This window comes from Delphinapterus leucas, chromosome 1 (genome assembly GCF_059928025.1).
Source record: "Delphinapterus leucas isolate spDelLeu-1000000601 "Yukka" chromosome 1, BTC_Dleu_Yukka2, whole genome shotgun sequence".
NCBI classification, from domain to species: domain Eukaryota; kingdom Metazoa; phylum Chordata; class Mammalia; order Artiodactyla; family Monodontidae; genus Delphinapterus; species Delphinapterus leucas.
In genome coordinates, this window is record NC_143129.1 from 7948960 (window position 1) to 7961174 (window position 12215).

Here is a 12215-nt window from a genome sequence, read left to right on the forward strand (position 1 = left end):
CCCGCTTCCTAGTCCAAGCCCACCCGAGGGCGGGCACCCCGGCCGCCCAGAGCCCGCGCCCCCTGCGCGGTTATGGCCGCGCCCAGCTCAGTGCGCGCAGCCCGGGGGGCGGGCCCGTTGCCTAGGAGATGCGAGCTCGGATCCGCGCTACGGAAGCGCGCTTCCGGGAGGACGTGCTTGCGCGGCGCCCGGCAGCCAATCAGAGGGCGGGGCGCGCGTTCAAACCGCTGGCCGGCGGCTGAGGCGTGAGCGGCGCGGGAAGGCCTGGGGCCTGCTAGGTGGGGTACGCGAGGTAGGTGTTGCGGCCTGGGGGCGGCGCGTCGGTGCGGGCGGCGGCGGGGGGCGGCCGACCGGCTCGGGAGTCCGGGCGGGGCGGGGCAGGGGTCCTCCGGGGGACGGGGCGGGGGGTCCCCAGGAGGGACAGGGGCGGGACCGGGCCTCGCCCTTCGCGCCGCTGCCCCCGCCGGGGCCGCCTCAGGGGCGCGTCGCTGTCTCGGTCCCGGCGTGACCGCTGAGAACCGGTCCCGGGGTGTGGGCCCCTCTTCCCTCCGGTCTCACAGCGACCCCCCCCTCCCCCCCAAAAAAACCCCAAAGAGCCATCTCGTTCCGTGTAAGTAGCACCGGGTTTTCAGCTGCGGTCGAAGGTCCGCAATCTCTTCTTGCCTTTGTATTTGCTTCCGTAACACGAAGATTCCCTGCTTTCAGTTAAAAGGTGACGGGAGATGCTTAGGTCCTGCTGAAGTTTCCGGTAATGATTGTTAGTGATTTAGAACTTTCAAAAGCTTGCTTGAAAGTGAACCTCTGTTATTTTGTTCCTCCAGAGCCGTAATCTCTGGGGTCGACTTTAAAAATACAACAGCCAGTTGCTGGATTAGCAGGAAGAGTCCGTGTGGGAGCAGCAGAGAACTGCAGCTCAGGGCGAGCTCGCTGGAGCAGAAAGGGTGGACCAGTCCAGAGCAGAGGAGAGGGGCTTGTCTGTCCCGGCACCTCCCAGGTAGTGTGGGCTCCGTGAGACCACCCATGGAGTCACAGGAATGTTTTGTTTCATATAAAAGTTATATTTGTGCTATACTGCAGCCTATGAAGTGTGCAATAGTATTGTGTCTAAAAGGACAATGTATATACCTTCATTTAAAACACTTTAATGGTAAAAATGCTAACCATCATCAGAGCCTTCAGTGCGTCCTAGTAGTAACATCAAAGACCGCTGATCACACATCACCATAACAAGTAGGGGGCTAATGAAGAAGTTTGAAATATTGTGAGAATTACCAAAACGTGACGCAGACATGAGGTGAGCCGATGCAGCTGGGAAAATGGCTCTGACTTGCTGATGCAGGGTTGCCACAAACCTTTAGCTTGTAAAAAGCGCAGTATCTGTATGGGGCAGCAAAGCGCCTAAGACAGGTCTGCCTGTGTGAAGCAAAGGAGGTAATTGAACGACAGTCGGGGTGGTGATCACCTCCTAGTGGCTGAGCTGCGCATCTTCTCATTGGCTGGGCGGTTGCTATAGGCGACGAGGAAACCTTTCTTCCTCTTTGCTCTGGGATGTGAAGTAGCTTCTTCCTGTAGAGTCTGTAAAACATGGCAAGGGATAAAGCGTGAGAGCTGCTCTTTAGATCCCCCAGTTCTATTTTAAATGAGGTTTCCTTTATTTACTTTCACAATGAAATATGTGTCAATGATCAGGTGTCATTTTACAAGTTCGAATCAGGCATGCAAATGTAAAGACTTGTTTACATCAATATAACCAGTTTGATTCAGCGTTGACTAGAACCCAGACCTCTTAGCTGTTACTGCAGTTCTCTTTTCTCTTAAACATGAATGCTGGATCGCTACTGTTGACACATAGTTAAATACATTCCTGTCTACTTTGTTGTCTAACTGCTAGAGGGCAGGCTGTCTACTTAACTAATCTTGCATAATTTTTCTCAGCACAAGCAATTAATTTACAGCACTTATATTTATTGTCTCTGCTACTTATTTGGGAATAATCTGTCTGTGACACCTCTCAAACTCATCTCTCTGAGGCATTCTTGCATGTAACGTGCATTCAGCTGATGTAGAAGTGCTTCACTCTGGTCTTTAACTTTGGTGCTGGAGTGTCCCCGTTAGTCCCCCTCCCTGCTCCCCAAGCTGGGGGTACTTAAAAAAAAAAAACCTTTGCTGACATGTTCTCTTTTCTAACATTTACCATCTTAACCGTTTTTAAGTGTACATCCTTAAATATATTCATATTGTTGTGTGGTCGTCACTACCATCCATACCCATAACTCTGGTCATCTCGTAAATCTGAAGCTCTATACCTGTTAAACACTAAATCTCTGCTCTCCCCTCCCGCAGATCCCCCAGGCAGCTTTCTGTCTATGGTTTTAACTACTGTATGTACTTGATACGAGTGATGTCATGTGTTCTTTGTCTTTTTGTGACTGGCTTATTTCACTTAGCATAATGTCCTCGAGGTTCATCCATATTGTAGCATATTGCAGAATGTCCTTACTTTTAAAAGATGAATAATATTTCATCGTATGACTATACCACATTTTGGTAAGCCGTTCATTGGTCAGTGGACACTTGGGTTGCTTCCCCATTTTAGCTATTGTGGATAATGCTGCTATGAACATGAGCATAAGGATATCTCTTCGAGACCCTGCTTTCATTTCTTTTGGGTCTATACCCAGAAGTGGAATTGCTAGGTCATGTGGTAATTTCAATTTTTTGAGGACTGTCCACACTGCTTTCCATAGTGGCTGTACCATTTTGCATCAGCAGTACACAAGGGCACCAGTTTCTTCACATCCTTGTCAACACTTGTGTTTTTTGATAGTAGCCATTCTAATGAGCTGGTGATGTGGCATCTCATTATGGTTTTGATTTGCTTTTCCCTAACCATTAGTGATGTTGAGCATCTTTTTATGTGCTTGTTGGCCATTCTTATGTCTTTGACATGTGCTTTTTTTTTCTTTTTTCTTTTTTTGGCTGTGCCACACAGCATGTGGGACCTTCGTTCCCTGACCAGGGATCGAACCCGTGCCCCCTGCAGTGGAAGTGCGAAGTCTTAACCACTGGACCACCAGGGAAGCCCCCGACATGTGCTTTTTACATCTTTAAAGTCACCTGGTACATTTGGCCTGATAGAAGTGTTATCTGTGCATTCCTTCTAGACTAAGGAAATGAAAACAGGGGTCTTGCCTTTGAAAATCCATAGTATCCATCAGAGGGCCTGGCACCTCATGGGAGCTCAGCTGAGTAATGATTGTAAGTAATGACTGTAAGCTCTTTGAGGTCAGAGGTTTGTCTGAAGCTGCATGGGAACAATATCTGAGCTGGAGATCGTGACCTACTCTGATGTATTGCCCTGAGCAGTTACTTTCACCGTGGGAGGTTCTCGTGTTTTTACGGCCTATCCGTAGGCTGTGCCATCTAAATTTCATTTATTTAATTTTAGCAGATAGTTTTGGAAACTGATGCAGAAGGAATGGCCAGAAGTTAAATGAACGTCCGAAGAAGAGCTTAAAGTTTCTTCAGCAACATCCTTTCTAAAAATAACTTGTTGCCACAATGTCAGTTTACACTGCACAGAGTAGAAATGACAGCAATATCCTTGGTATCCCTTCTTCCCCAAAGAGTTCATCGCTGCCTCTTCTCCCCCACGGTAGCAGGCTGAAGCGGCATTCAAAGTCGGATATGTCGGAATGTGAAAATGATGATCCGTTATTGATATCCGCACGTAAAACCAGAGACATAAATAGCACTTATGTTATCTCTGCCTGTAAGAAAACGGAAGATACACCCCTTCCCCCTAACCCTGTGGGTAGGTTAACACTTCAGAGGAGAGTGACAAGGAGCAAAGAATCCTCTCTGCTTGGTGAGTTGGGAGACACAACTGCGAAAACAGCAGAAACATATCTTGCGTTACAACGTCGGGCTAAGACAGATTCTGTGGAAAAGTGGAAAGCAGCGCAGAATGTGGGAGGTAAAGGAGAAAACAATTGTGCTTCACCAGAAACTAGTATAAATGTAAAGACTGTAAATAATGATAGAAACTTTCTTGTCATACCTTCTGTACCTTTAGCTGCAGACCCAAAAGACCCTGAAGTGAAGGCTGGTGGAAAATACAAAGAAACGCTTTCCGCTGTCGGTGGGGCAGACGAAAATGTTGCCCCTAAGTCCCTAAGTGATAGACCACCCGCTGGTTCCCAGAGTCAGACTGAAGCTGTTAGATCAGGACGCTTGGCAACAAAACCTATTCAGAGCAAGTTGGATATCAGAGTGTCAGGAACAGGAAGCTTACATCACAGAAGTGCTGGGAAGGATGGTGCGAAACTTGCACCTAAATTTGAAAGCTTAGAGAAAAGAACACCTTCGAAGTGTGTTACAGAGCACAGATCGACACCAAAGCATGGCATTCCTCAGTTTAAGAGTCCAGCTGCGTCAGTTCTGAAAAACAGGATGCCTACCCTTCAAGTTAAACAAAGGCAGAAAAGTTCTCTTCTCGCAAACAAAAGGGAACGGTCACGAGAAAATATATTCCTTCTTGAAGAAGAAACTGCACTTCGGAGAACCTCTACAGAAACAGACCCCCTAAAAGTGGAAAACAGTCAAGTGACGGTGGCAGTCAGGGTCAGGCCTTTCAGCATGCGGTACGTTCCCCTTTCTGTCTAAGGCCAGGCTGGTGGCGTGGGGCGTGTCCAGTTCCTCTCTGCCTTTGGGAAGTCAGTGTGTTCATGCATTTTCAAACTGGCTGGTGATTCTTTTATATAGCTAGAACTTCTCGGTTCAGTTGTAGTATGTGGATTATTTTTGATGATTGGCTGTAAAATTAAAGAATCGAAATCACCGTATTTTGCAGACGTAAGTTTCTCTGGCTATACTGCTTTTTAAAAGTCAATGACTTCAGTCTAACTCAGTCTGCTTTCAGATCTGTAATGTACGGTGGGATCTCTACCTTTCCCTTGAAAAGAGCCACAGCAGGTCACTCGTTCCCCAAAGAGGTCCTTCCAAAACCCTTTCCAGAGTGGTGGTCACCCCCTCATCATCTCTGCTATGTGGTGGTTATACGCTCATTTATTAGATTAGATTTTTTAAGAAAATAAATTTATTTATTTATTTTGGGCTGTGTTGGGTTTTCGTTTCTGTGTGCGGGCTTTCTCTAGTTGTGGCAAGCGGGGGCTACTCTTCATCGCGGTGTGCGGGCTTCTCATTGTAGTGGCTTCTCTTGTTGTGGAGCACAGGCTCTAGACGTGCAGGCTCAGTAGTTGTGCCTCACGGGCTTAGTTGCTCCGCGGCATGTGGGATCTTCCCAGACCAGAGCTCGAACCCATGTCCCCTACATTGGCAGGCAGATTCTCAACCACTGCGCCACCAGGGAAGCCCTAGATTTGATTTTGATGGCAAAAAAAAATCTCTCCCCAAAAGTGCTTGTGGGTGAGACACTCACAGATTGCGGGTTGTGCTGAAAAAGACGACCCGCCCAGTGTGAATGTGGCATCTGGTTACCTTTACATTCTTGGAGAGATGACTGTGAGGACTTCACAGAGTCAGTAGTTTTTAACTCTGTTGTGGACCTAAGTGAGTTAGAGGAGGGTATGGTGACCCGGCAGTGCAGACGGACCTCTGGTTTGAACCTAAATGGGCAGCAGTTAAGGCAAATTCCAGAGGGCTGTGGGCCTTTTAGCTGAAAATGTGGGGTCAGTGATAAGGGGAGAGAGCTCAGTACCAAAGACCCTCAAGACTGTGCGGGGAAGAGGGGCAGAAGGGACAAGCCCGGGATGGGTGGCTGCCCTGGAGAGGATGGAGTGAGGGACCACGTGCTGATTCCAGACCCAGCAGGCACACCTGTAGCAGGCCCGCGGGGGAGGATGAGGGAGGTGGTTTCCGCAGTAGTTTCTGATCGAAAGCAGAGTTGGGGGCAGAAGGAGAGACCTGGGGCCAGACAAGGACTGAGATTGCTTTTCTGCAGCTCTGGAGCCAGTGAAAGATTTCCTACTAAGTCTTAGATGGAAGAAGGATGGACCCAAAGAGATAATTTAAAGGAGGAGGGACCTTTGGATTCATAGAAACGTAACTGGTAGCCCAAAGACGCTTATGGTTCAGACTTGTATGTAACTGAGTTTGTTGAAATTGTGTTTCTTACCAGCTTTATATAGATTTGTACCTCCAAAATGTCTTTATAATATATTCAAACAAGTTTCCAGGTTTGAACTGCTGAGACAGGTAGATTATAGTAGGCAGGATGAGAAAAGGGAGAGCTTAAGAGAAAAAGGAAAAAGATGGAAAATCCTGTAAAAGTAGGGGGCATTTTTCCAGACAAGCAATCTGGAACTCCACTTTCCCTTTGAGCAGTGGCACTGGAGCTGCAGGAAATAGATTTTGGAAACCCACTATCATTACGTGTGCTGGTCTGGAGTAATGTTGTATTTAACTAGTTTGAGGTCCTTATTACATTCTGTGGGAATAATACTCAGAATGATTATAGTAACGATATTTTTCTCTGTGCTTCTTTTTAAAGAGAGAAGAGTGAAGAAACATCCCAGGTGGTCTTCCTGAACGGGGAAGAAATAGCTGTGGAACATCCCAGCATGAGACAGGTGTACAGTTTTGTTTACGACCTTTCCTTCTGGTCCGTTGATGAGTGTCATCCCCGCTTCGCAAGCCAGACGGCTGTGTACGAGGCACTGGCAGCCCCGCTCCTGGAACAGGCCTTTGAAGGCTTCAACACCTGTCTCTTTGCTTATGGTCAGACTGGCTCTGGAAAGTCCTATACGTAAGTTGTATCATAAGTCCGATTATCCAGAAATGTTTACATTTTTTGTGCGAAGCAGCATAGTTTAATAGAAAGAATATAGTTTTGCAACTGCACAGGCCTGGGCGCAAATCTCACCGTTTTACATACTAGTTCTGCAAACTTGGGCAAGTTACTTTGTCTCTGGGTTTCTGTTTATGCCTGAGATATTGTTTCGTTGGCCCCAGTTTACTATAAACTCTTTCTTGTGTAAACTGAAGCCCAGAGAGGTTAATTGGAAGTATTGTTGTGAGAATTACAAGCAAGTCATCTGATCAACGGTATGGTAATAATACCTGTCCTAGAAGGAAATACTCAAATTTTAATAGTAGCTAGCACTTATTAAGTTTTTACTGTCTTCCAGGCCCTGTGCTAAAGGCTCTGAATTAGATAGTTCTTATTTATTCCCATTTTACAGAAGAGGAAATTGAGGTTTAATTTCTCCCCAAAGAACTTAAAAACCTAATTAGTTTTACTTCCTCCCTCTTCATAATGTATTTTCCAGGATGATGGGATTTAGTGAAGAACCAGGAATAATTCCAAGATTCTGTGAAGGTCTTTTTGCTGAAATAGCCAGAAAACAAACCCAGGAGGTATGTTCTCATAGTATCCGTAAGCCTTCTTATTAGACTAGAAAACGGTCAAACCAGTTAAAGTTGGAGTCGTGGCCGCTGAGGAACTGCTCAGCAGAAGATGTTGTAACTTCTGGTCGCTCTCCTTTCGGACAGTGGTTTGGGGGACGGGGGCTCCAGACTCAGAGGCAGTTCCTCCTGCTGGACAGGGATGCAGGGTCCTCTCTTCCGCCTTCTCTGCCCAATCACCTCCATGGGTGTGGGGTGCATGTGGCGGTAGTTACGCCCCGTCGTGCGTGCCTGCAGTGGGGCGGCGGCCCGGCCTTCCCTAAGGACGGCAGGCGTCAGCATTAGGACGGCGACAGTCGGAGAGGGGAGTGACGTGCAGATTCAGCCCGGAGTGGAGGTCACAGCCTCGCTCGTGCCCCGCACAGCCCCAGTGCTGGGTGCCCACGCCCCCTCACCTGGTCCTAGTGCGGCCAGCTGTTTGCCGGGCAGCCAGTTAGACCAGTTTTTCCGAAACTCTCTTGAGGATAAGAGCGCCTAGGAATGTGTGTGTGGGTGTACTTTCTGAAAAGCTTCTGGAGGTTCTGGTTCAGTTGGTTTAGAGGGTAGCCTGGGAATTTATAATTTTCATACTTTTCCTCTAGTGATTCTTATGATAAGGGGACTTGGGAAAGTGTTGTGCTGTACTTGGGAGCACGGAGTGGAAAGACCCGGTGCCTGTAGTGAAGAGAGTGTGATGGAGAAACGGGCCAGTACACAGTCGAGTACAGTCACTGAGATGCTAAATAAAGTGAAGTAAATACTAGATTAGGATGAGGGCGGCAGCTATGGGAACAGGTAAGCTGGGGGCACGGGGTCCTTAGAGGAGGCGTGGCCCGTGGGTTAGGCCCCTCTGTTTAGCATCTGTTTTGTTTAGAGGTGGTGGAAGCCAGGGAGGAGAGCAGGCGAAGGCGAGGGGTCTCTGGAGTGATCACGGGTCCGGGGGGGCTCCAGTTGTGGGGAGCGACTTTGTCAGTGAGAGGAACACATGAAACGGTTCAGAGCGTGGACTTTGGAGATGGCTTGAGCTGGAATCCAGGTTCCACACTTCCATGCTGGAAGTGTGACCTCGAGCAATGTGCTTAACTTCTCTGAGTGCCTCAGCACAGAGCCTGGGGACGAGGAGGACGTTCTCCTAGGTTTGCTGTGTGAAATGCGTTCTGTGTGAAAGGTTTTGAACAGTGCCTGCCACATAGAGAGCCCAGCGAAGTGACTGTGGTTTTCTCAATTTGGGATTATTCAGGGTGGTAGAAGATAACAACGTGCGGGTAGGGGTCTCGGAGGTGGGTATAGCCACAGATGCCAGGCGCCTCAAAGGAGCAGACAAAGCATGATCCTCTGCGACGTGACCTCCCCACCTTTCGCAGCTCCCCTCCCACAGCATGTTCCTCTCCAAGGCCCCCTGGAAGCCCCATAACACAGTACACTGTTTTATATATAATAGACATTAATGCATGTTTGTTGAATTCTGAGCCCCAATACCTGTATCCACAGCCCTTGTAAATAACCTGTAATTGCATGGGTTCACCTGTACCTGATCTCTATCCGGAAGTGCTTTGTTCCTCTCCCGGGACGCTAGCTGTATCCTTCTGTCTGTGTTACTCAAGTGCTGTGTTGCATCTCCAGTTAGACTGTGAGTTCTTTGAGGGTGAAGCCTGTCCAGTTCACCTCAGGTTCTCCCACGGCACCTAGAAGAGTGCTGTGTGCCTGGCAGGCCTAATAAATATTTGGCGAATTGAACCTACATCTCTTTGATCTCCCCTGAAGCTTCTAGTTTCGTTAGCGCTGGGTGTTTGCTGACTCACTTTGGGCCTGTAGATGAAATTTATTTCTCTAACAAGGGAACATGCCCTAACTCAAAAAAGCTACACGGAAGCAAATTTTCCCTTTTTGGCTTTTATACCTTGTCTTTCAGAGTCAAAAGGAGGAGAAGCTCAGCTCCACTGAGTCTGGCGATTGTTTTCTGCCGCAATCAGGAATCACAATCTGATTTAAGATCCGCACTTAGCAGATCAAGTGTTCGCCCACAGGGTCCAGCTCGCTGCGCTTCTCATGCCTCACATCCTTTTGTCCTCCTTCCCCAGCCTCTCTGGCACCCGCATCTCCCCTTTCTGATTGGCCGTTTTATCTATGGTCATGATTTCTCATTTTGGTTCTTAATTTTCTATTGCTCTGTCTTATCTGTTGGAGGGTATGTTATGTTTCTCTGAGATGGAAACTCGTGGGCGAGAACCTTGCCATATGCTTCTGTATATCCTTCTCATATAGTCATGTGCATATAGCCATGCACATACTAAGTTAAATTGAATTAGGTGAATTTCCTAGAAGTTAGTAAGAAATGCAAGGACTTTTGTTGTTGAAATTTTCCTATATTAAGATAAAATTCACATAACATAAAATTGACCATCTTAAAATATAAAACTCAGTGGCATTTAGTACATTTATAATGTTGTGCAACCACCACCTCTATCTGGGTCTAAAAAAATTTTCATCACCCTCAGAGACCATCCATGTACCTATTAAGTAGTTACAACCCACTTCCCTCCCCTCAGCCCCTACTTTCTGTCTCTGTGGCTTTACCTATTCTGGACGTTTCCTGTAAGTGGAATATCATGCAGCATGAGGTTCATCGGTGTTACAGCATGTATTGACACTTCGTTCCTTTTTATGGCTGAGTAATATGCCATTGCATATATGCGCCACATCTTCCTTATAAGTTGATGGGCATTTAGGCTGTTTCCATCTTTTGGCTGTTGTAATACTGTTGCTATTACAATACACAGTTGTACAGTTGTGTACAATTTTTATTTGAGTAATTTTTAAAAATATTTATTTATTTGGCTATGTCGGGTCTTAGTTGCAGCACACGGGATCTTTCCTTGCGGCGCGTGGACTCTCTGTTGTGCGCATGGGCTTCTCTCTCGGTGTGGCATGTGGGCTCCAGAGTGCGCAGGCTCAGTAGTTGCAGCGTTTGCTTAGTTGCCCCGCGGCAACTAAGTGGGATCTTAGTTCCCCGACCAGGGATCGAACCCATGTCCCCTGCATTGGAAGGCGGATTTTTAACCACTGGACCACCAGGGAAGTCCCTATTTGAGTAATTTTTAATTTGAATTTATTTGTAATTCTTTTGGGTAGATAGGAGTGAAATTGCTGGGTTATACAGTAATTCTGTGCTTAACCTTTTGAGGAACTGCCCACTGTTTTCCACGACATTTGCACCATTTAACACTCCCACCAGCAGCACTGGAGGGCTGGAGGGTTCTGATTTCTCCACATCCTCATCAGCATTTGTTGTTTTCCGTTTCCTTGATTACAGCCATCCTAGTGGGTGTGAAGTGGTTTCTTACCATGGCTTTGATTTGCATTTCCCTACTGACTTGTGATGTTGGACACCTTTCCATGTGCTTGTTGACTATTTGTGTATCTTTTTTGCAGAAATGTCTGTTCAGTCCTTTGCCTATTTTTTAATTGGTTGTTTGTCTTTCTGTTGTTGAATTGTAAGAGTTCTTTATATATTCTGGTTACTAGACTGTTATCAGATATGATTTGTAAAAAGTGCAAGAACTTTTCAAATAAATTGTATGCTGTGTTTCTGTTCCTGCTAGGTCAGCTATCACCTTGAAATGAGCTTCTTTGAAGTATATAATGAAAAAATCCACGACCTTCTGGTTTGTAAAGGTGAAAATGGGCAGAGAAAGCAAACAGTAAGATTTAAAAACTTATTTGTTTTTAATTTCTGTTTTTATTGATGCATATAATTATATTGGTTCTCAAGATGATATATAGCTTAATTACTAAAATGCATGATAGCAAATGCTTGAGATCTAGTCTAACTACATTGCTATTTACTAAATAAGCTGAACATTATTGTTAATGGACATTAAACTAGTTATGAACTGTAACCTCATTTTACTTAAGCAAGTATTGTGTAGAAGTTAAAGATAAAACATTCTAAGATTTAGTTGGACCACTTATGTCAAATACCAAATTCCTAAAAGCCTGCAAAGCCAAAAAAGAATAAAAGTTTAAAAAACTGTATTGTTATTGTAGAGTATGTATTTCACTCGATTATTTAGCAAATTGATATCTCATAGCTCATATTTTCTGTGAAGTAGAAAGTTTCACAAAGGCATAAACTTTTTAAACAACCGCTATTAGAATTAAAAACTTCTGACTTTGGAAAGGGCTGTGGAGAGCGAGAAGCTAACATCTGAAGAGGTCACTTGACTCGCTCAAGGTCGTGCAGTCTGCTTTTGGCAGCATCAAGAGACTCACACAAAACTTGGCGTTTCCTTCTCTGACTTCTACGTGTTCTTAAATTTCTGCTCACAGTTTAAAATGTATAATGTAAAACGGAAAAAAATGTTAACTGTCTGAATTTTATTGCACGTATTTTAGAAAGCTATTTAAAAGCATATAAACAATAGCTACGGCAGGACTTAGGAATAAAAAACTAGTAAGATATTTGACGTTATGGTATGTTGTCAGATGCTGTGCCGATGTGAACAGTTTGTGGTCTTGAGGCAGTTTCCTAGTGCCTTACAGATGTGTTTCTGTGAGGACCTTTATATTTATTTCCGGGTAGAGACAAATCTCTTCACCGTAGACTCGAAATATAGAAAAAGAAGGTCATTTGAAATTCTCTTTTATATGAAGTATTTGTCTTGCTGTTAACGTGCCTCATGTTTGCCCACAGCTGAGAGTGCGGGAGCACCCGGCCTCCGGCCCCTACGTCGAGGGCCTGTCCACGTGAGTGTGTGCAGCCAGGGCCCATGACCGCTGTGCTCTCAGCAGCCTCCCCAGCCGTGAAACGC

General features: G+C 46.0%; 1 protein-coding gene across 3 annotated transcripts in view; it reads left to right on the top strand.

Moving 5' to 3' along the window:
• Window positions 1–217: 217 nt before the first annotated feature.
• KIF14 (kinesin family member 14) overlaps window positions 218–12215 on the top strand; it is a 53131-nt gene continuing 41133 nt past the window's right edge. The window contains exons 1-8 of one of the 3 annotated variants that reach the window (XM_089906283.1): window positions 218–292; window positions 822–3258; window positions 3449–3976; window positions 4076–4643; window positions 6512–6766; window positions 7290–7377; window positions 11007–11105; window positions 12098–12150. In XM_089906283.1, the coding sequence (XP_089762409.1) occupies window positions 3562–3976; window positions 4076–4643; window positions 6512–6766; window positions 7290–7377; window positions 11007–11105; window positions 12098–12150 (1478 nt within the window). In that variant the 5' untranslated portion in view covers window positions 218–292; window positions 822–3258; window positions 3449–3561. Of the gene's footprint in view, window positions 293–821; window positions 3259–3448; window positions 4644–6511; window positions 6767–7289; window positions 7378–11006; window positions 11106–12097; window positions 12151–12215 lie in introns of those variants that run through there. The other 2 variants (XM_089906278.1, XM_089906287.1) reach the window with 2 other exon arrangements.